Below are 25,212 nucleotides of genomic sequence, written 5' to 3' on the forward strand. Positions count from 1 at the left end.
TCTTCTCATTTCTACTGACCGATAATTTTTTATTTTCTTTTTAATTTACGTTACTAACTCTTTTAATTATATAATAATATCAATTAATTATTAATTAAATTCCTAATTTACTAATTAAGATTATTTACTAATTATTCTATATTTATGTGATATGTACATACATATATATGTGATTCAAATTATCAGATCCATATATTTTATTAACTGGTAAAATACACTACCTGATCTAAAAATTATAAAATCATCCTACTAATTAAATTTTAATTATAAATCTGTCTAGTCTATTCTTAAAGGAATTAATAATAATTCATGACTAAATAAACCCCAAAAATCACTAAAATACTATCTTTTACCTTTTCTTGTGTCCGGGTACCTCTTCACCTGAAAGCCTCCAACCGTCGTCCTTTAAAACTTAAAAATCGTAAAATTCATTAGACTTTAGAAATAAAAATAATGTACTTCTAACACATAAAATAACATAAAATAACTAAATTAATTTAAAACATCACATTTAATATCATGCATGTGGTCTGGTCAGTCAGTCGATTTCTTGGGCATTACAATTCTACCCCATAAATCGAATTTCGTCCCCGAAATTTGGCTTATCAAATAAATCTGGATAGCTGGCTAGCATATCTGATTCCATCTCCCATGTAGCTTCCTCCCCTGAATGGTTCTGCCACTGAACTTTAACCATGGGAATCACACGGTTCCTCAGCTTCCTCTCTTTCCTCTCGAGGATACGTACCGGCCTATCCTCGAAGGACATGTCTCCAGCTAACTGTAAGGGTTCGAGCTCTAGTATATGCGTTGGATTAGCCATGTACTTCATAAGCATTGAAACATGAAAGACATTATGGTTTGCAGAAAGATGGGGTGGTAAAGCCAATCTATAGGCTAACGTATCCACTCGCTCAAGAATCTCAAAAGGTCCGATGAAACGAGGGCTCAACTTCCCTTTCTTCCAGAATCTCATCTCTCCTTTCATTGGAACCACCTTCAATAAAACGTGATCTCCTACTGAGAACTCTAGAACACGTCTGTGCCTGTCATCATAGCTCTTCTGGAAAATCTGAGCAGTCTTCATGCGCTGAAAAATCTGCACAAACATCTCAGCAGTTTTTCTCACGATTTCTGGTCCCATCTCAACCCTCTCTCCAACGTCATCCCAATGAATCGGAGTCCTGCACTTCCTCCCATACAAGGCTTCGTAGGAAGCCATCTGAATGGAAGTCTGGTAGCTGTTATTATATGTGAACTCTATCAGTGGTAACTTCACATCCCAAATCCCTCGGAAGTCTAGTACACATGCCCTCACTAAGTCTCCAAAGTCTGTATCACTCTCTCAGACTGTCCATCTGTCTGTGGGTGAAAAGTTGTGCTGAAGTTCAGCCTAGTCACCAACGCATGATGCAAACTCCTCGAGAAACCAAACGTGAACCGCGGATCTCTGTTAGAGATAATGAAACTGCAATATCATGCAACCTGACAATCTCTTTCAAGTATAGTTCAGCATACTTAATCATGTTGTAGGTCGTCTTAACTGACAAGAAGTGAGCTGATTTGGTAAGATGATCCATGATCACCCAAATCGAGTTAAAACCCTTCAAAGTCCATGGCAAACCCACAACAAAATCCATGTTGATATGCTCCCATTTCCACTTCCCAACTGGACTCTGGTGCTCTAACTTCACTTGCTGACACGTGAGACACTCGCTCACAAATTTGAAGATAACTAGCTTCATACCTGGCGACCATTACAAACTCTTTAAATCCTTGTACATCTTTGTACTCCCTGGGTGGATAGAATACGGAGATCGGTGGGCTTTGGTTATAACCTCCTAACTCAGTGTCTCATCAGCTAGAACCCAAAGTCTGCCTTGATATCGTACAATACCATCCTCAGCTGTATACAAAACACTTTCCCTCTCCACGTCTCTCTGCCTCCACGTTCGTAACTGTGAATCAGACTGATGTGCCTCACGAATTCTGTCCCTCAAGGTTGACTACAAATTCAAAGCTACTAAATTAACTGATACCTCTCGAGTCACAAACTCCAAGACAAACCTCTGCTTCTCCAACAACAGCGGTCTCTAAACTGTCAAGTGTGCCAACCCTGCTAACTTCCTGCTCAATGCATTAGCAACCACATTGGCCTTCCCCAGATGGTAGTTAATCACACAGTCGTCACTACAAGAAAAAAGGCAAACGACAACGGATATAATCCGTTGTCGTATGGGTTAAAAAACCGTTGTACTTTTCAGTGTTGTCGAAAGTATACCCTACGACAACGGTTTATATTCGTTGTCTTTGAAGACATACGACAACGGTTCTGCAAAGTTTAAATCTGTTGTCTTTTGGAACTTACGACAATGGTTTTCCAACAGTTTAAATCCGTTGTCTTTTGAGACTTACGTCAACAGTTTTAAACCGTTATCTTTGAGCATGTTTTTTAATAATCAGGTTGTTTACAACAGTTTTATTTGAGCAAAGACAACGGTGAAAAACCGTTGTCTTTTTTAAGATGTAAAACAAAAAAAAATTAAAATTTAAAAACACTAATTAAATATTTTAATCACTCGAAATTAAAAAAATCAAAAATTAAATTAATATATAATTTTTTAAACATTATAAATTATTCGAAATTAAAAATAATCGAATTCTGATTCCATGAACACTAAAAAATAATTTTATACATTAATTTCGATAAAATTGGAACACCCTTCAACAATCTCTTTTCCTGTAACTCGTTTCTTTTTCAATGTTTTCCTTTCCAACCAGATACAAGTAGAAGACAACTGTCAAACAAAGATTAAGAGATATCCAAAACATTAAATGAAAAGTACTTTCCACCTAAAGCCAAACAAAGAAAAATGATATATCTTCATGAACAAATATCCAAGATCAAATCCAAAAACCCATTAGGAATTACCCAAGTTCCAAGTCCGAGACTTGTGCAAATCATCTAAATACCCACACCAAGCAATTCGGAAAACAATCTCAACAAATCTATCGAAATTGGAGCATATGTTACTCAGTCGAACAAAAAAGAATAAAATGCGGCTACTGATGGAAAAATATACTGAATAGAAAGATGGTATTTTCCACCTAAAGCCAAACAAAGAAAAATGATATATCTTCATGAACAAATATCCAAGATCAAATCCAAAAACCCATTAGGAAATTACCCAAGTTCCAAGTCCGAGACTTGTGCAAATCATCTAAATACCTATACCAAGCAATTCGAAAAACAATAAACAACAAGTCTCAAATAACAACTCATGTATCATTAACAAAAACAGAAAACTATTAAAAACCTAATATTTACTTGTTTATAACAAAGGAAAAGCGGAATCATATAGCATTTTCCACTCATGCCTGATACAAAAAATAAACTATTATCTAGTAGTCCTACCTCCAAATCTAGTGATGTCTCCAAGGCTGATTTCCGGCAGACCAAGTTGTGCTTTTGGTGTGGCTATGCGTGGATGGAAAACCTAAAACAATGTTTCAGATGTGAAAACAATGAGATTGTACTGTCTCCAAACATGATGCAGTGGGAGTGTCACCTGAATAAGAACATCTTCAACTTAGTTCCCAAGCATGTGTACTGATTCAATAATGTCAAACCATGAATCACAACAACACAACATCCAAAATAAACTATAAGGGTAACCACGAACCCACCAAAATAGAGTGAAAAAGTGCATCAACATGCAACAAATACACAATTACTTGCATACACAAAAAATCACCAACTCACAAAAAATGGAAATACCTTTACTTAAATAGCAAGAATCTCGGATTCAATAACACAATTCTTCTGAGAATTTAGCCCACAAATCAAAGGATTTCCGTCTACTTTGAAAAGAAAATTCCAGCAATGAGACAAGTACAATGCAAGAGATGATCAGTTACAAAAACAAAAAAATGACCTACTTAAATGTTCAAGCATAAATATTTGGCAAAGGACCACTTAAATTATTGAAAGAAAGGTCCCAGAAAAAGTCCATAAATACAAAAGTCACTGACAAAGTAATACAAGAAACAAGTACAGTTCCTTTTGAGAATGTAGTATGAAAAATCTACCATATTCAACCACTATGTCCAAGATGGTGCTTTGCATGCTGGGGAAACAAGAATCAAACCCATAATCTCTGCTCTCCAATAGTTGCAATACTTTGCATTGGTAGGGATCCATCTGTGAGCAATAAAAGTTGATTATGGACTTGATGAATACAAACATCAGTGAAAGATACTCGGGTTTCTAGTTTACCTGTCCAGATCATTTCTCCGGCATTAAGGTAATAGTGCTCATTGAAAAGTAGTAAAGGGTACCTAAAAAAACTCAGTTCATTCGAGAATAAACAAGAAATCAAGACAAACAAGCATATTTGCACTGAAGACTGAATTCGTTTCACTGTTACCATTCTGGAAGCCTTTCGTCTTCAAGGATTGGCCTTTTCCATTCTTCAATCTTGAACTCCCAGTTTTTGTGTTCTGGTTGCATATCAACCACAAGCATTTAAAGAGATGTTTAAAACAAGTATATGATAACAGAGATCATTTACTATTTCAAAAAGGTCACTGTTTTAATATAACCATTTTATAATGCTACCTAATATAGCATCGCGTGCAATTCTTGCTGCAGCATTCCCTTGGGTACCATAAAATTTTGTATAGTACCTGCCAGTTCATTGATATGCATGTTATATACAGTCATTATCTGCATGTTGGTTAGAAGAAATGGTAACAAACGCGGCTATAGCAGCTGTGGTATGTTTTCCCACTGTAAAATCTTACTTCAGGACTGTCCCAAGCTAGTGAAAAAGTCACGGTGCGAGTGGATCCAGAAGAAATGGTAACAAACGCGGCTATAGCAGCTCCTATAGATGAACCTGGCTCTGAAGGCAAAGGCTTGTCATCATGTTTAAGGGAGTCAAATGACCTATGATGTAAGTAAAGAATGAGCATTTTATGAATGTCGATATCAGATACAACATAAACAACTAAATGGATCATGGCATAAAGCATAAAGCATCAACCATGACCCAACTCACCTCTTGATCCATCTCCTTGACTTCAAGATAGAAACCTCAGCTTCAAGTCCACTACTCTGCGCTGATGGTCCGAGATCCTGTTAAACAAAGAGCCCATGGACAAAAGAAAAAACGCCAGCAATCCGTAAGTATTCATACATAAGTCTCAACCAATTATCCTCTTCAAAATTATATTTTAATACCATCCAACACAATAATAATAAGTTTGATTCGAAAATAAAAATCTTCAAATGCAAGACAGTGCCATTGAACCAAAACCTCTCTGATAATAGAAAAATGGATTTCATGTGTTGTCAAGGCGAGCATAATGAGGTCCGCATCCTGCAGCAAATTTAGCAAAGTTTGGATTAATTGACAGGAGGGAAGATTTCAAATAAAAGCTATTTTTAAAATAGATCATTCTGACATCAACAATTAGGGGTCATACCAATCCATATAGGCAGTGCCTAGTGTTTGGATCATACCCTGGAGACGATCGCTGAGCCCCTATATACGACATTATCTTGTGTTCTCCTTCACCAGGAACACCGGCATCTAATAAAATCACCTACAAACATAAACATCGTTCACGTTGTCACGTACATGTATTAAAAAGGTAAGTTTCCATGGAAATTTTTGAGACCCGGAGATTATTGCACAAATCTCAGAAAAATAAAAACAGATGTTGTCATGAAATTTAAGCAAAAACAGAAAATTGAAGCACAAATAAAGAATATGGAGAAGAATCAGAAGGCGAAAGAGCATTGGTAAATACAACGATATAAAAATAGGAACAAGAATTTGGACCTTATCCTAGCACATTTCAATGGATTAAAACTGAAATATAGTGAATCATCAATTAAAATCAGATTTTAGTCAGCAAAAATCTCCTACCATCAGCACAAGGGCTTTCTGTTTTAGAATTCCGTTATCACGCAGAGTTGGTTCATCAGCTGCATTCAGAATTAAACAATCAAGCATTGCATTTGGAGTTGGTCCAAAACAACTAACTTTCAAATAGAACATCTAAAAACAAATTAACACAAGAATATATTCAAATATCAACTGCGTTAGTAACAAGATCACATACATGAATATGGCAGAGATATTAGATTTGGCAGTAGGGTGTCACTTGAATATCCGAATTTCAAATTTTATGTCCACGTGGATGTTCAAGTGACATCAAGTAGTAATTATGAAGAAGTGTAGATTGGGTGATAGTTGCAGGTGGCATGGGGTTTGGGATATGGTGGAAGAAAGAGTTAGCTAGGGAGTTAGTTTGCCTCGAAAAAGAGCAGTAGTGCACGTGTAGTTCCAGTACTTAATATTCATGTCTCCAGTCAACATACAAGACATAAGCCCACACATTTCTGTCCATTTCACATTATATATATATATATATATATATATATATATATAAATTACTTCATATCTTAATTAACCAACCAATTAACCTCTCATTTTCATGCTACTTGATCAACATCTTGCCTAGCTACTGCACACCAAATTATGCATACCTTCAAGTTACCAGAATTATTCAGTAGAGCTACTGCAAACATACATTATATAAGAGCAGGGCTATCCCATGGTTCCATAAGAGCAGAGAAATATTCATACAAGGACTTTCGATGAGGATTCATGTTCTTATCATTCTGCCAAGATTAAGGAATCTTCATCATTATAGTTCAAGGAGACTTCTACCAGATCGAACCAAAATATTAGCAGTATGACACAGGCACTTCGGTTCAGTGAATTGTGAAAAAATTATTAATTGCGAGATGAACACATTAAAAGCAATTTTTAGAAGCAAATGTGGGAAGAAAATATTTTGGCAAATATACAACCTGAATCTGACGAGCTAGCATCTACAATAGGTAGAAGCTTCTTCATCTCCGTCTTCGACAAGCCAAGCTCCTTGCACTTTAAAAGACCTTCACGAACTTTCATCCTACAAGAAAGAAAATAAAAATGCCAATGACTTTCTCACTCGTGTTTATTATCGATATTCTATAAAATGCCAAATCACATCCACAAAATCAGAAAATAGTTTCTTAGATAAAATGTCATCCTTGTACACATGAATTTATATGGAAGCAGACTGACAAGTGATAAGAAAAGTAGACTTAGAAAAGCTACCATGGGAAAATCCGTGGTTTCTTACGCAACAAATAACTACACTTATCTACGTTGCAATTTGGATAACAGCACAACAACAATATCCAAGGTCTACTTTACTCCCAGTTTCGTGGCATACCTGTTCATGCTTTACATGGATTGGATATTTCCTTATTAGATTGGCCTAAAGGATTTGAGTGCCCCTGATTTACTATAAAGTCTTTTTCCCTGCCACTAAAAGAGAAACAAAAAGAACATAAACAAAGCAAAAAAAGTTTCAATGATCATTATTTCTTTATTCCTCCTCTAATATATATATTAATAAATTCGGGCATGAAAACTATATGCACTGATTTTGGATTATAAGATCATCCACGAGTGAGATCTTCACAATTTTCACACACGTACACTGTCACAAATTCAGTTCACTTTAAAAATACCTTGACAACCACAACACTGCACTTCTTTTTTTTTTTTTTATCAGACACAACACTGCACTTCTATCACCAGATCGACTAAAATTACACTCAAACAGACCAATAATCACTCAAAACAATGCCTTGAAGAATTGTAACTAAGTGCATCCAATGGGAGGCTAAACAAATGCACTAATAAAACTAAAGATATACAAATCACACTTAAACCCAACAAAAAGAATCAAAAATTCATTGTAAGTGCATACTGATGAAAAATTACCTAAAAGTACGAAAAAATTCCACAAAGCTCAGGCGACAATGAAAAATTCTCCGCCTCTTTCCTCACCGCATCGAGCACCTAATCGATCAACTCGGCTCCCTCAGTATAATGACCCTTCGCCCAGTTGTTCTCTGTCCCAGACTGTCCGAAAATGAAGTTATTAGGTTGGAAAATCTGCTCGTACGTACCAGATCTGACGCTGTCCATGGTCCCGGGCTCCAAATCCATGAGCACGACGCTAGCAGAAAGGAGGTAGGATGACCTGTTTCCGACGATCGATCGGCGGCTATGGCGCCGGAGCTGACTTGGATCGAAGGGGAGACAGGTTGGGGCTAGGGTTTGGGTTTTCTCTTTTCTTTCCTTTTCATTCTTCCCGTGTGTAGGTGCATATAGGTTGTGCCCATATATAAATATATATATATATATATATATAAATATATATATATATATATATAAATATATATATATATATATATATATATTGCCTAAAAAAAATACCAAGGACAACGGTTTACAAAAAGTGTTGTCTTAGACAACATGAAGCAATGCAAAAAGACAACGGTTAAAAAAAACCGTTGTCATAGAGCTCCAAAAACGCGCACATAAACAACGGTCAATTAAAACCGTTGTCGTAGGTCATACAAAACCCGCTCATAGACAACGGTTTTTTAAAACCGTTGTCTTTTACTTATAAACGACAACGGTTTTTTAAAAACCGTTGTCGTTTTTCATTAAAATACGGCCAACGACAACGGTTTTTGTGAAAACCGTTGTTAAAGACCAAAAGACAACAGTTTGTGTATAAAACCGTTGTCTTTTTAGTGTGGTTAATTCACATATTTGTTGTAGTGCATAGTCTTTTACCAACTCCAACTATCGACGTTGCCTCATGTTCAGCTCCTTCTACGTGAAGAAGTACTTGAGGCCCTTTTAATCTGTGAAGATGTCACATCTCACACCATAAAAATAGTGCCTGCAGATCTTCAGTGCAAAGACTACTGCTGCTAACTCCTAATCTTGAGTGGGACAGTTCCTCTCATGGGTCTTTAACTGCCTGAAAGTGTAGGAAATTACTTTCCCATCCTTCATCAACACTGCTCCCAAACATGACGTAGAAGCATCGGTGTACAGTACATAACCTCCCTACCCTGATGGCATCGCGAACACTGAAGCCACGATCAAAGATTGCTTCAGCCCCTCAAAATCCCTTCTGACAATCTGAACTCCACACGTACATGAATCCTTTCCTCGTCAAAGATGTCAAAGGTAGATCCATCTTCGAAAATCCCTTAATGAATCTCCTGTAGTAACCTGCAAATCCCAAGAAACTGAGTATATCACTGACTGCCTTAGGCACTGGCCAAGTCCTTATTGCTTCCACCTTAGGTGGGTCTACCTCGACTCCTTCTTGGGAGATAATAGGCCCCAAGAATGCCATCTTCTCTAGATAGAAGTAACACTTACTGAATTTTGCGAACAACTGTCTATCACTCAAAAGCTACAGCACTGTCCTCGGATGTATGACATGCTCCTCTCGAATCTTGGAATAGATCAAGATGTCGTCAATGAAAAAAATCACGAACTGATCCAAGTATGGATGGAAGACTCGGTTCATCATGTCCATGAATACTGAAGGTGCATTCGTCAGTCCGAAAGACATAACCAGGAACTCGTAGTGGCCATAGCGAGTTTTAAAAGTTGTCTTGTTAATGTCTGCCTCTCTAATCTTAAATTGATGGTACCCAAAACAAAAATCTATCTTCGAAAACACGACTGCTCCCTGGAGTTGGTCGAACAAGTCCTCAATCCTTCGAAACGGGTATTTATTCTTCACTATCAACTTGTTCAGCAACCTGTAATCTATGCACAACCTTAAACTTCCATCCTTTTTTTTTGAGAACAGCATTGGCGCGCCCCAAGGTGATGAACTAGGGCGTATAAATCCTTTGTCCAGCAACTCCTGTATCTGATCTTTCAATTCCCTTATCTCTGTAGGAGCTAATCTATAAGGAGCCTTAGACACTGTTACTGCACCCGGTACTAGATCGATGGAGAATTCGATCTCGCTGTCTGCTGGTAGTCCAAAAATATCATCATGAAACACTTTTGGAAACTCATTAACCATTGCAACATTTGAAAAATTCTGTATTTTAAAAGAAGCCAATGATCGAATCTGCATGTCTCCCTGTCCCTACATGGACGTCCTCTACCTGCCATCTATCTCATTCAGTCCAACAGACCACCATGACCAAACACACATGACACCTCGATGAAAAAAGCAATTAACTTTACTGAATAAATACATTCTACCTTTACCTCAATGAATAAATCATCAAATCATCATAACAATTAAAATAACTTCGAAACATACAACTGTGCGGTGAATCTGAATGAGTTGGCGTGGTGTGAGTGGTGCAAATCCCTTGGACCATGCTTTGATACCAAGTTATGATGTCCTCTAATTTCTTAACTTAAAATAATAAATAATTAAATTTGCGAACTACTTTTTTTAAATAATATATTATAATAATAATAAACGGGGTATGGAATATCATGAATAAATTAAAACCATAAAATAAAAATAACTTGCAGCAATCCAGTATCTTTACTAAACTGAAATATTCAAAAAATGCAAACGTTAAATAAACCTCTCAAGGCATACTTAAAAATAATCTAGCAGTCATGAAAAGTAACTGGCAAAAAAATAAAATACTTCTACTAGTCAAAACCTCAAACAATTAAATACATATAATGTTCTCTTAAAAACATTGAAATGCGGAAGGTCATGATTTGCACCGCCATACGACCACCACCTCTCGCTAGACAGCACCACTTATTCATCATTGCCTGCATCGATAAAGTCTAGTGAGCCTAATTGTTGAGCAAGAAATATCCGGATATAACAAACATATATAACCCTATAACATTTAAACTGTAATTAAAAACATCAATTTTAATTCTTAAAACCTTTAAACCTTCAAGCATGCACACAAGTACACAATCCTCAACCTTTACCTTCAAACACATCGCAAAAGAGACACCTTAACCTTTACTTAACACCTCAACATATATCAAACACATCGCAAAATAATACATTTCCTCATACATCAAATCCATCACAAAAGAATGAACCTTAACCTCATAAAAATTATTTCTTTCCATTCGACATGTGGCTCAGATACTTTCCTCAACTTTTCTTTATATTCCCTGATCAAGCAATATACAAGGATATCCAGGATGGAGGGGCATCATGACTCAATGTCCTACATCCACACACAGTCTTTCTCTTGGGAGGGGCATCATGACCAAGGAGCCTACATCCACACTCCGTCAACCTCAACCTCAACCTAAATCGTAACTTTACCACAAGCCATAAAATCTTTTTCCCCAACTTTATTTCTCAATCCTCAACTTTCAAGTACAATTCAGCTTACTTACTCATGCTGTAGGTCGTCTTAACTGACAAGAAAACTCCAAATCAAACCTCTGCATCTCCAACAACATCGGTCTCTGAACTGTCAAGTGTGCCAACCTTGCTGACTTCCTGCTCAATGCATCAGCAACCACATTGGCCTTCCCCAGATGGTAGTTAATCACACAGTCATAGTCTTTCACCAACTACAACCATCGATGTTGCCTCATGTTCAGATCCTTCTACGTGAAGAAGTACTTGAGGCTCTTATGATCTGTGAAGATCTCACATCTCTCACCATAAAGATAGTGCCTGCAGATCTTAAGTGCAAAAACTATTGCTGCTAACTCCAAATCTTGAGTAGGATAGTTCCTTTCATGGGTCTTTAACTGCCTGGAAGTGTAGGCAATTACTTTACCATCCTTCATCAACATTGCTCCCAAACTTTATGTAAAAGCATCGGTGTACAACACATATCCTCTCTGCCCTGATGGCATCGCTAACACTGAAGCCTCAATCAAAGATTGCTTCAGCCCCTCAAATCCCTTCTGACAATCTGAAGTCTACACGTACTTGAATCCTTTCCTCGTCAAATATGTCAAAGGTAGAGCCATCTTCGAAAATCCCTTAATGAATCTCCTGTAGTAACATGTCAATCCCAAGATACTGCGTATCTCACTGAATGTCTTAGGCACTGGCCAAGTCCTCACTGCTTCCACATTAGCTGGGTCTACCTCGACTCCTTCTTGGGAGATAATAGGCCCCAAGAACGCCATTTTCTCTAGCCAGAAGTCACACTTACTGAATTTTGCAAACAACTGTTTATCTCTCAAAATCTGCAACACTGTCCTCAGATGTATGGCATGCTCCTCTAGACTTTTGGAATAGATCAAGATTTTGTCAATGAAAACAATCACGAACTGATCCAAGTATGGCTGGAAGACTCGGTTCATCATGTCCATGAATACTAAAGGTGCAGTAGTCAGTTCGAAAGATGTAACCAGGAACTCGTAGTGTCCATAGCGAGTTCTGAAAGATGTCTTATGAATGTATGCCTCTCTAATATTCAAATAATGGTACCCATAACAAAGATCTATCATCAAAAACACGACTACTACCTGGAGTTGGTTGAACAAGTCCTCAATCCTTAGCAACGGTAATTTATTCTTCACTATCAACTTGTTCAGCTCCTTGTAATCTATGCACAACCTCAAACTGTCATCCTTTTTCTTCACGAACAGCACTGGCGCGCCCCAAGGTGATGAACTAGGGAGTATAAAAACTTTTTCCAGAAAATCTTGTATATGATCTTTCAATTCCTTCATCTCAATATAAGCTAATCTGTAAGGATCCTTAGAAATTGTTACTGCACCCGGTACTAGATCGGTGGAGAATTCGTTCTCTCTGTCTGGTGGTAGTCCAGAAATATCATCATGAAACACATTTGGAAACTCATTAACCACTGCAACATCTGAAAAAAATTTTTACTTTCAAAGAAGCCACTAATCGAATCTGCCTGTCTCCCTCTCCCTACGTGGACGTCCTCTACCTTGCCATCTATCTCATACAGTCCAACAGACCACCATGACCAAACACAAATGACACCTCGATACAAGGTTTCAAGACCGTTCGCCGACCCAAGACAATTCAGTGCAAGTTTCACAATCAAGAACTATCATCCCAACAATCCCTTCAACACAACACAACTCTCTTGAGATATAATTACGCACCATCAGATTTTGATCCGACAATTTTAAAGTCCTAATAATTTTCCGCAGACTTAGCTATAACTAGATCGGATTCGAATTTCAATCCCCTCGTCTATAGCCCGGATGAAACTATAATCTCTTGGAATCCGCAAACTTAGCTATGAAATAGTGAATAGAATTTCATTCACATTCCATGCCCGGATGGAATTGTTATTTAAAAAAAAATGTTTTTCAAGTCTTAACCCTATTTAAATCCGCATACTTAGCCACAAACAAGACGAATAGGATTTCAAACATCTGGCTCACAACCCGGATGGAGTTAATATGTCAACAATGCATAAATGAAAATTCAAATAGATGCGCCCAAGAGTGTATATTCTATATCAAACAAAACATCGAGATTCAAGAGCTATCAAGTTCAACAAACACCTATTATCATGCAATGGTCCAACAGACATCCATAATATCTAATACATCATTACACTTGACCAGTTAAACATGTGTGCTTAAGAATATTCAAAAATCAACCTACGGTTTCTTATATCCAATCACGAGTAAAAGTATTCAAAAAATTTCATTTTTTTCCCAACTTCTTCATAATAGGTTAACAATCATCATCCTACTTATACATACGAGACAAACACTAACAAAATGAATGCAATGAATGCACCCCCCCCCCCTCACTTAAATGAAGCATTGCCCTCAATATATCAAAAAACACAACACAAAAAACAAACTAAACACAATGCAATGCAAAAATAAAAAATGAAATTCCCCTGGTTTACTGCTCGACATCCTCCTCCTCTTCAACCTCAGGATCACGAAAGAATCATATTGAAACTTTGACTGCGGAGATGGCGGCATTCGGTTTATGGGAAAAAAATAAAAATAAAAACGCAAAAACAAAATGAAAGATAAAAACTAAATAAAAAAAAGAACACTGGGTTTCCTCCCGGTCAGCGCCACTTTTTACAGTCGTCGGCCCGACTGCATGCTTCTTTTGCTAATGGTGGTTCATATCTAGTTTTTCTAACCACCTTCACCCACTTGCGCAATTTTGCAATAATTTTTGGTATTTGCTTCATCTACTTCGATTTCCTGGGGGTTCCAGTCTCTTGATTTTGCTTCCCTTTTTCCATTGGTATTCCTTTCGCTCGATTTGGAGGAATTTTTGTCTCAGTTCTAGGTACCTGCAAATCAGAGATAAAAATTTCAACAATAGAATTTTTAGCAGGTTGTGCAATAACTTCCTTCAACTTATCCTCATTCACATCTTTCGTGTGTTCTTGTGACATGTAATAATTGATATCAAGATTATTAACAGCACTTTCACAATTAGGAATTTTCAGGGTGTCAAAAATATGAAACTTAACAATCTTCCCATCAAACTCCATAGTGAGAGTGTCATTGTTAACATCTATGATAGACTTCGAATTTTTCAAAAATGGTCTTCCTAACAAAATTGGACTATTCATATCATTATTTTTCATATCAAGCACATAGAAATCAGCAGGAAAAACCAAATTACCAACTTGCACAAGAACTGTAGCGACCCAACCCGGATCCACTACCTAATCAGAGTTAGGAGCATTGTTAAACATGCATTAAAGAAATTGTTGCGGAAGACTTAAATAAAAGCAGATCGGCAGAATACAACCGGTTAAATAAATTCTATTATACAACCCAATCGAGTAACTAAGCCGAAAGGGAAAAAACCTACAGCTAATCCTGCTGTCTTCACTGGTCACTGGCTACTCCAAGCTCCTGGTGCACAATCCTGCACCTACACCTGCCCCGTCGAATGGGGTGTCCAGATACACAGAAAAGACTGGACATGAGCTCTAAGCTCAATACATAAGCAATGATATATATAATATATGCAGCACATAAGTGTATTTAAAACAAGGGTTTAAACAATAACTAAGGGCGCCAAGAATATGCAGGGCTGTGCCAGATAGCCAGTCTGCGGTGCCGCTCCCATATTCTCATATCGACTATAGCGTCTGCTCCACCATCGTGGTCGCTCCTAGTGATAGCAAAACCAGGGGCTGAGTGTCCCCAGACACGAATCCTCAGGAAGAAATGCCTCAACTGATGGAAACTGTCTAGACTCACATCGTACTAGATGCAGTCTCCATAAAAACATGCATGTGCTAAAGCCGTAAAAACATGGTAAAACAAGTAGCACATACTCATGCAACACATACAATATATATCATGCTGGCCATCTCAGTCAGTACTTACGTACCTCACTACAGGCAGTTCCTAGCAGTCCCACCCTAAGTTCCAAGCCTATCATCAATTCTAAAATGCAAAATACCCATGCATCATTCAATAAGCTCTAAAAGCCTTAACTAAGCTATTGCATACTCCTAAATAATTTAAGGAGACCATAGTTATACCTGCGTCCGTCATCAGCCCACTGATGGCGACTATCCCGCAACTAGGGGCACACCCCTGCTGCAGCTCCACAGTCTCAAGCACTGCTTCGCTACACGAGCACTACTCTACTACTATGTCAGACACTGTCTGACTATACTAAAATATGTTTCCTACTCCAACTCTAAAATAAGAGTACACAAAGCCCTAAATAGAGCCACGTGGGCGAAGGAAAGGAACTCGGTGCGCTTTGAAATGAAGCCCTCGCACCTATATTTATAAACATCGATCGGAAACTCCGTTCCTGATCGAAAGCTCCGAACGTGTAGATCAGAAGCTCCGTTCTCCCGATCGGAAGCTCCGTTCGATACGTGTCAATTCGGTCCACATGAAACCACACACCTGTCACCGACAACCATCGGAAGCTCCGATCGCTGATCGGACGTTCCGATCTCCCTGCTTCCGATGTGGTTCCGATCTCACCAAGATCGGAGGCTCCGATCCTGGATCGGTGGTTCCGATCCCACTCGAGTCTTGGAACCCTCTAAGCCATTTTCAAGTGTCCTGGATCCATTTCTGGAGTCCATTAATCCTTTTGGAGTTTCCTTAATCATATTTTTACTTAATCAAAACATGATTACTTGATTAATTACTCATTAATCGTTAATTACGGATACGAGTCACTACATTCTCCCCCCTTAAAAGATTTCATCCTCGAAATCTAGGGTAGACCCTCGAGAACATATTATAGACACTTGCCCGAGTGTTTGGTCGAAATAGCTTCCGACACACTCAGACTCTTGTCGAATTATATACAAACTGTATAAATGCTAAATCACAATAGCATTCTCCGAGCTGGAAACCACTGCATTACTTGATGACAATTAACCTCGCTTGACACTAACGTACCACAGCACTGATACGTCCTTCGTCACAATCACGATCTTACTGATCACGAAGGATACAACAATCCACTTGATCAAGATTATCATCCCATGTAAAATCTAAAACTGACTAAGACCAAGTCATAACCTGTTCTCCGAATTCAACTTTCTGACACCCCTTCAATTATTGTTTTATCTTCATAGTACACAATTCTTTCAGAAATTTAGCATAGCGAGGTACTTGTTTGATAGCATCTAATAAAGGAATATTCACCTCACATCTACGAAAAACTTCATACATCCCCTTAATTCCTTCATCCTTCCTAGACTCTTTCAATGCTAAGGAAAATGGGGGTATAGGTTTATACTTAGAGAGAGGAGGAAACTTACCTCTTGGTGCATCCTTTTGAACTATCTCATCCTCCTCTACCTTGGATTTATCTTCATCCTCGTTCTGTACTATTTCTTTCACCACTTCTTCATGAACCTTCAACTCCTTTCCTCTCCTCAATGTGATTGCACTAACATTCTCCTTTGGATTCACCACTGTATGTGATGGCAGACTGCTAGAATTTAGTGCCTCCAACCTATTAACTGCGGTTGCCAACTGCCCCATTTGAGTGTTCAACTGTTTGATACTTTCTCTTGTCTCCTGTTGAAAATTTAAAGTATTAGTAGAAAGATCCTTAACAATTTTTGTCTAAAGACTCACCAAGCTCTGGAATTTGAGGACACTGTGGTGGAGGATGATACAGTGCTCTATAAGCTTGATTATGCAGTTGGTGTACTGGAGAGTTTTCGTATCTGAGATTGGGATGATCCTTCCAACCTGAATTTTATGTGTTGGAATAAGGATCATACTTTTGTTGTGGTGGTCCGGGAAATCCTCCTGTTGCATTGACTTGCTCAGCAGATCCCTCTTGAAGAGTGGGACACATGTTAGTTTCATGTCCGACTTTAGCACAAACTCCACATGCTTTTATAGTTTGTACACTCCCTACAGCCATTTGAAGCACAAAATTCTTCACTTAAATCAATTGTTGTTCAAGGGAAGAAACATTTACCTCATTTCCCTGTTTGGGTGCTGGATCACTACTGTTGGTGCTAAATTGCTGAGAATTTGCAGCCATATTCTCGATTAAATTCCTTGCTTGAATTGGAGTTTTGTCCACAAAAACTCCTCCACTGGCCGTATCTAGAATGTTCCTGTCATGAGACAACAAACCTTCATAGCAGTGTTGGATTAAAAGATTTTCACTTATATGGAGCTGCGGACAGCTAGCACAAAGCTTCTTGAACCGCTCCCAATACTCATGAAGTGATTCCCCTGCAAATTGCTTTATCTCATAGATCTCTTTTTTGATGTTTGCCGCTCTAGAAGTTGGAAAGTATTTTTCTAGAAATATCCTTTTCATCTCTGTCCAAGTGGTGATGGATCCAGAGGGTAAATAGTATAGCCAATCCTTTGCAGCATTCTTCAATGAAAACGGAAAGGCTCTCAGCTGGATTTGCTCCTCTGTTACTCCATGAGGTTTCATACTTGAGCATACTACATGGAATTCCATTAAGTGCTTGTGTGGATCCTCACCTGCAAGACCATGGAATGAAGGTAATAAGTGAATTAGCCCAGATTTTAACTCAAAAGTAGCATTAGCTTCTAAAGTATGAAAGGTAATGCATAAGGGTTGATGGTTCAGATCAGGGGTTCCAAGTTGTCTCAGACTCATATTTGCGTTTTCAGCCATTGCTCCTCTAAGATCCTCAACCACACGCTCGTCTGCTTCGTGTCTCCTACGATCTTCTCTCCTTCGTCTATGCAAAGTTCTTTCTATCTTCGGGTCGTATGGAAATTTTTCTTCCGAAGAGTCACCTGAAAGCATGAACAAACCCGAGAAGCACTGGGAAAAGAATAAAAAAAAAGTAAACACAAGAACACAAATAAATTAAACACCGTCCCTAGAAATGGCGCCAAAATTTGGTAGCGCTAAGTCATGTCACGCCCAAATTACCCAACTCAAATCAGATAATAAAATATGCAGTAGTGTGAGTAGGGATCGTTCCCACGAGGATAGTGAAATTTAAATAGTGTACTTAAAATACTGAAATTTTTTGGATTTTACTAACTACTATGCAAAAATTAAAATAAGAAAGTTCAATAAACTAACGAGACTTGGTATCGATCGACTACACCCTTGAAATTATTCATTCGATCATCGATTCCCTAAAAATAATTAATTCACATTGAATATTCATCATTGGAAATTTAATTCTCGTTTCACCTTAATTTTAGTTAACTAGACACCAGCGTTCTAAGTTAACCCTTACCCCATAAATTAATCCAATACCAGCGATTAGATTTAAATCCACGACATCATTCAAATGAGTAAAACTGATGAATCTAAACAATAAAAGTACCAGCGGTTGTATTTAATCTAGTCAATTGTTGTTCCTACGATTTAACAAATTCAACAGCAGAAAATATTTATCATAGTTGCTTCAAAAATCAAATGATTCAAACAATTACGAATTTGAATTCTAATTTAGCAATAGATTGTATAACAAAATCCTAAGGTGATCAATCCTAAAATCTCACATACAAGCATTGCAATCAATCCAAAACAACTATTGATACGCAATTTGGAATTAAACAATGAAAAATTCAAATCTCATGAATAAACAAAATCAAAGGTTCGTCTTCCTCAACCAAGTACTAAAACTTAGCCACAAATATTCATGAATTTTCTAGAAAAATTCATGAAATAAGATTAAATCTAAGATTAGAAGAAGAAAAACCTAGCCGCCAAGATGTTCTCCACATTCTCAGCCATCCAAAGATATTCAAAATGATTCCCCAGACTCTAAAATTCGAGATATATATTTTAATTAAAGCTAGAGTCCTTAAAAATAAAAATTCCTAAATTACAAATTTTTTCCCGTACAGCCAGTCTCGCTCGATCGGTTGAACTTGACCGATCGAGCGAGCGTGTTTCAATCCTACTGTTCTTCTAATTCTGCGAGCCGCTCGATCGGTAATATCTTTCATATCGATCGAGACAAAATTCCAGAGCCTACTGTCTTCAACTTCACATGCTCCGCTCGATCGATAATATCTTGCAGATCGATCGAGCGCTTCCCTTCAAAATAATTTCTTCATTTCCCTTTGCTCCATAGTTCGTCCATGCATCCTCCAAAACGCACAACCTAACCAACAAACCGAGAAACAAATTATGCAGACACAAAATATGCAATACGAACAAAACACATAATTAAAACACATAAACTAATGCAAAACAACAACAAAATGATATTAAAATATGCAACACAAACATAACTATCAATCTTTAGTGCAAAGACTACTGCTGCTAACTCCAAATCTTGACTGGGATAGTTCCTCTCATGGGTCTTTAACTGCCTGGAAGTGTAGGGAATTATTTTCCCATCCTTCATCAACATTTCTCCCAAACCTGATGTAAAAGCATCGATGTACAACACATAACCTCCTTGCCCTGATGGCATCGCTAACACGGAAGCCTCGATCAAACACTGATTCAGCCCCTCAAATACCTTCTAACAAACTGAAATCCACATGTATATGAATCCTTTCCTCGTCAAAGATGTCAAAGGTAGAGCCATCTTCGAAAATCCCTTAATTAATCGACTGTAGTAACCTGCCAATCCCAAGAAACTGCGTATCTCACTAACTGTCTTAGGCGCTGGCCAAGTCCTCACTGCTTCCACCTTAGCTGGGTCTACCTCGACTCCTTCTTGGGAGATAATATGCCCCAAGAATGCCATTATCTATATCCTGAAGTCACACTTACTGAATTTTGCGAACAACTATCTATCATTAAAAATCTGCAACACTGTCCTTAGATGTATGGCATGCTCCTCTCGACTCTTGGAATAGATCAAGATGTTTTCAATGAAAACAATCACAAACTGATCCAAGTATGGCTGGAAGACTCGGTTCATCATGTCCATGAATACTGAAGGTGCATTCGTCAGTCCGAAAGACATAACAGGAACTCGTAGTGTCCATAGCGAGTTTTGAAAGCTGTCTTGTGAATGTCTGCCTCTCTAATCTTCAAATGATGGTACCCAGAACGAAGATCTACCTTCGAAAACACGACTGCTCCCTGGAGTTGGTCTAACAAGTCCTCAATCCTTGGAAACGGATATTTATTCTTCACTGTCAACTTTTTCACATCTCTGTAATCGATTCACAACCTCAAACTGCCATCCTTTTTCTTTAGAAACAGCACTGGCGCGCCCCAAGGTTATGAAATAGGGCGTATAAATCTTTTTTCCAGAAACTCCTGTATCAGATCTTTCAATTCCTTCATCTCTGTAGGAGCTAATCTGTAAGGAGCCTTAGACATTGTTACTGCACCCGGTACAAGATCGATGGAGAATTCGATATCTCTGTCTGGTGGTAGTCTAGAAATATCGTCATGAAACACTTCTAGAAACTCATTAACCACTGCAACATCTGAAAAAATAATGTACTTTCAAAGAAGCCACTGATCGAATCTGCCTGTCTCCCTGTCCTTACGTGGCCGTCCTCTACCTGCCATATTTCTCATACAGTCCAACAGACCACCATGACCAAACACACATGACACCTCGTTGCAAAAAGAAATTAACTTTACTGAATAAACACATTCTACCTTTATCTCAATGAATAAATCATCAAATCATCATAACAATTAAAATAACTTCCAAACTTACAAATGTGTTGTGAATCTGAACGAGTTGGCATGGTGTGAGTGGTGCAAATCCCATGAACCATGCTTTGATTCTAAGTTGTAACGTCCTCTAATTTCTTAACTTAAAATAATAAATAAATAAATTTGCGAACTACTTTTTTAAAATAATATATTATAATTGTAGTAGCCCGTAACCAAAATCAGTAATTAAGAAATTAATCATAATTACTTGGATAGAGTTCGGAAGCTCCGAAGGTAAGTTCGGAAGTTCCGAACAGGATCGGAAGCTCCGATGGTATTACGTCAGGCATGACGTGTGGCAAGATCGGAAGCTCCGATCAGGATCGGAAGCTCCGATCACCCTTATCCGAAGTCAACAAGTGATATTTTGACACGTGGTAGATCAGGATCTTCGGAAGCTCCGATGGCAGGATCGGACGTTCCGATCGAGGTTCGGAAGTTCCGATCGAGGATCGGAAGCTCCGATCGTTGTCTATAAATAGAAGGCCGAGAATTTAGTTTCAATTGCCAATTTCGGATTTCCTCTCTACTCTAGTCGTATTCGAGTTGTTCTAGCCTTCCTAGGCTTGACCTGGGAGTCGTCGAGGCGTTCGATAGTCATAGCAGAGTTGTGCCCAAGTACTGGAGGTATCGACATCAAAGGGCTAACGACGGACGAAGTTATAGCTTTTGCTTCCTATAAATATTTAGGAGTATGCAATAGCTTAGTTAAGGATTTTAGAGCACTTTAATGATAGTAGTATCATTTGGCAGTGTAGAGCAGACTATAGGCGTGGACCTAGAGTTGGTAGAGCATGCACTGTTTTGACGTACGAAAGTATTTTTCGAGATATCCTGACTGAGTATGCATGTATTATGTGACTGCATGGTTTATATGTCATTGATTTATGCTGCATTCATTTGCATAATGAGCTATCTCCTTCAAGATGTCTGTTAGTAGGGTTTTTTCCTATCCTGTTAGTGGTTGGACTTCCATCGATTTGGGACCGGCATATCCACTTGTATTATGGTATGTGAGCCACCTCCTGAAGCGACAGCACAACATGCTACATACCAGGGCCCGGTCTGTCTCTGTTATCTGATCCTTGACCTCGAGTTTATAGGGAGTTCACTTTGCATGCATTTATACTCATACTCTCGTACTGAGCGTCTTATGCTCACGTCTCGTACTCTGTGATTCTGGACACCCTATTCCATAGGGCAAGTTTGCGATTGGACGAAGGGGTGGATCCAAGAGGGGCTAGTAAGTGGTTGGCCAGCTGGAGCTTCGTCTAGTTTTTTATTTCTGTTGTTTTGGGTTGATACAGCTATTCGATTTGGTTGTATAATATTTGGATTAATTACAGATTCCTTTCCTTGGGATTGTATTTTTGGTTTCCGCCAGTTTATTCTGATATTTGTTTTATTAAGTTAATTGCATGCCTAAGTTCTGTTAGTAGGTGATCTGGGTAAGGGTCACTACATTTATGGTATCAGAGCATGCAAAAGTTTTTTTGGGATTTAGTCTTATCATGAGGTATTTTTGTAGATGGCAGATCGTGATGACCAGAGTTTTCATGGCAGTATTGGTGGGCGTTGGGGTGATTCCGACCGAGAGCGTCGTCGAGAACGGCATCATCGTCATCATAACGACGAGCGTTTCACTGTGCGTCGATTCTTAGCTATGGGTCCTAAGCCCTTAGTTGGAGGTGAGTCTCCGGAGAATGCGGAGAACTGGTTAGACCGCATGGAGATGACTTTTCAGACTTTCCAATGCACCGAGGAGCAGAAGATGGAGACCCTAGCTTATCTTCTAGATGGACGTGCACGCAGATGGTGGAGGTTTACTTTTGCACCTTTTGTTGCGGCGAGAGGAGTGGCCAACTAGGCCGAGTTCCGCACAGCTTTTCAGAAGCTGTATTTTCCTCCTGCACTCTGTCAGTCGAAGGCAGGCGAGCTACTGAGTCTGCGACAGGGAGCCATGTCTATTGATGAGTATCAGCAGAAATTCTTTGATCTGCTATCATATTGCCCCGAGATTGTTGACAGCTCTGGGATGAAGTATAATCTGTTCCTTCAGGGCCTTAACCCTAAGATCCATGACCGTGTGGCGGTTGGCGACGACATGTCCTACGAGGGTTTGGTGAGCCGTTGTCACCAGGAGGAGGACATCATTCGGCGGAACAGGTCTTTCCCTCAGTCGAGGCCTGCTAGTTTTTTGGGTCCCCGTGCCCAAACTTTTAAGAAGTCTGGATCTACTTCTTCTTCCGCTGGCTCTGCTGGTGTTGTCCGTTACGGTAAGAAGGACAAGTGTGATCACTGTGGGAAGAACCATCCATCCGACAAGTGCCGCAGAGCTTCTAGAGCTTGTTTCCGTTGTAGAGATACTGGTCATATCCGGAGGGATTGTCCACTGTTTGGGGGAGGCGGTTCTGGTTCAGGTTCAGGATCTGGTTCTCAGACCACCGTTCAGCAGAGGTCGCAGGGACAGCCTGCTGGGAGTTCTCATTTGAGGCCACGAGCTTCTGGCTAGGTGTTTGCCTTGAGGCATGATCTGGCAGTGGAGGAGAATGAGAAAGTCATCGCAGGTACATTTCTTCTTTTTGGTATACCTGTTCTTGTACTTATTGACACTTGTGCATCTCATTCCTTCATTTCTGCACGTTTTGTTAAGAGGCATAAGTTACCATGCATTGCACTAGACGTAGTGATGTCTGTTTTTACTCCGACGGGCCAATCTGCTTTGGCTAAGCGTCTAGTTATGGGTTGCCCTTTAGAGTTTGAAGGGAACATTTTGTTACCGAATCTCATGGTCCTGGCGATGGACGACTTTGATTTCATTCTGGGAATAGATATGTTGACTACCTATTGAGCTTCAGTGGACTGCTGTCAGAGATTAGTACGCTTTCATCCGGAGGGGAGTGAGAGCTGGTTTTTCCATGGTGAGGGAGCGCGACCCCCGATGCCTTTGGTATCAGCTTTGAGAGCCTGTCGAGCTCTAGAGTCTGGGGGGAAGGATACCTTATCTATGCAGTTGATTTGTCCGCTGAGAGTATTGGGATAGAGAGCATTCCTGTTGTGGATGAATTTCCAGATGTATTTCCTGATGATATTCCGGGTTTTCCTCCTGCTAGGGAAGTCGAGTTTGGCATAGAGTTGATGCCGGATAATTCACCTATTTCTCAAGCACCGTATCGTCTGGCTCCATCAGAGATGCCTGAATTGAAGAATCAGCTACATGATCTTTTGGGCAAGGGGTACATTCGTCCTAGTGTATCTCCTTGGGGAGCTCCTGTTCTCTTTGTAAAGAAGAAGGATGGGTCGATGCGGTTGTGCATTGACTATTGGCAGCTGAATCGAGTCATTGTGAAGAACAAGTATCCGTTGCCTCGTATTGATGACTTGTTTGATCAGTTGCAGGGCACGTCAGTTTACTCCAAGATTGACTTGAGATCTGGGTATCATCAGTTAAGAGTCCGTGATCATGACGTAGCGAAGACTGCATTCCGTACTCGCTATGGGCATTACGAGTTCCTAGTGATGCCATTTGGTTTGACTAATGAGCCAGATATATTCATGGCTTTGATGAACCGTGTCTTCACGGAGTATTTGGACAAGTTTGTCGTGGTCTTCATTGACGACATCTTGGTGTATTCGCGTAATACGGAAGATCATGTTTCTCACTTGCGGTTGGTACTGCAGACTCTTCGAGATGAGCAGTTGTACGCCAAGCTGAGCAAGTGTGAGTTTTGGATGAATAGAGTGGTTTTTCTTGGCCATATAATATCCAGGGAGGGGATTTTTGTTGATCCAAGAAAGATTGAAGCGGTACTTAATTGGTCGCGTCCGACGACAGTTGCTGAGATCCGTAGTTTTCTAGGTCTAGCAGGGTATTATCGTCGCTTCATTCTGAACTTCTCTCAACTAGCTCGACCTTTGATGCAGCTTACCCGCAAGGGTGTGGATTTCGAGTGGTCCTCCGAGTGTGAGGAGAATTTCTGTGAGCTTCGACGGCGGTTGACTTCTGCGCCGGTGTTGGCATTACCGTCAGGATCTGGAGGGTATGTGGTATACACTGATGCTTCTCTTCAGGGGTTAGTTTGTGTTCTGACTCAGAATGGGCATGTGATCACATATGCTTCTAGACAGTTGAAGCTTCATGAGGACAACTATCCAGTCCATGATTTGGAGTTAGCAGCCATTGTATTCGCTTTGAAGATCTGGCGTCATTATCTGTATGACGAGAAATTTGAGATCTTCACCGACCATAAG

General features: G+C 39.2%; 1 protein-coding gene across 1 annotated transcript; it reads right to left on the reverse strand.

The window, feature by feature from the left end:
- Positions 1-565: 565 nt before the first annotated feature.
- Positions 566-9,288, reverse strand: LOC140861122 (uncharacterized). The gene is made up of 18 exons (XM_073264135.1): positions 9,086-9,288; positions 6,884-6,987; positions 6,557-6,588; positions 5,934-6,065; positions 5,488-5,607; positions 5,319-5,381; positions 5,061-5,137; positions 4,804-4,948; positions 4,687-4,726; positions 4,428-4,500; positions 4,245-4,338; positions 4,056-4,201; positions 2,974-3,108; positions 2,847-2,853; positions 2,697-2,798; positions 2,068-2,127; positions 1,486-1,697; positions 566-1,241 (listed from the first exon to the last, which is right to left on the reverse strand). Exons 1-18 carry the CDS (start codon positions 9,286-9,288, stop codon positions 566-568), a joined length of 2,421 nt encoding a protein of 806 aa, XP_073120236.1.
- Between the last annotated feature and the right edge of the window lie 15,924 nt (positions 9,289-25,212).

The sequence above is a fragment of the Henckelia pumila genome, chromosome 1, assembly GCF_033568475.1.
Source record: "Henckelia pumila isolate YLH828 chromosome 1, ASM3356847v2, whole genome shotgun sequence".
In the NCBI taxonomy this organism is placed as follows: Eukaryota; Viridiplantae; Streptophyta; class Magnoliopsida; order Lamiales; family Gesneriaceae; genus Henckelia; species Henckelia pumila.

Coding starts and splice junctions, on each gene's coding strand:
- LOC140861122 (XM_073264135.1), bottom strand. CDS start 9,288: ATGGCATTCTTGGGGCCTATTATCTCCCAAGAAGGAGTCGAGGTAGAC. Junction 4,339..4,427: donor GACGAAAGGCTTCCAGAATG/GTAACAGTGAAA, acceptor GAGTTTTTTTAG/GTACCCTTTACTACTTTTCA. Junction 4,202..4,244: donor CCCGAGTATCTTTCACTGAT/GTTTGTATTCAT, acceptor TATTGCTCACAG/ATGGATCCCTACCAATGCAA.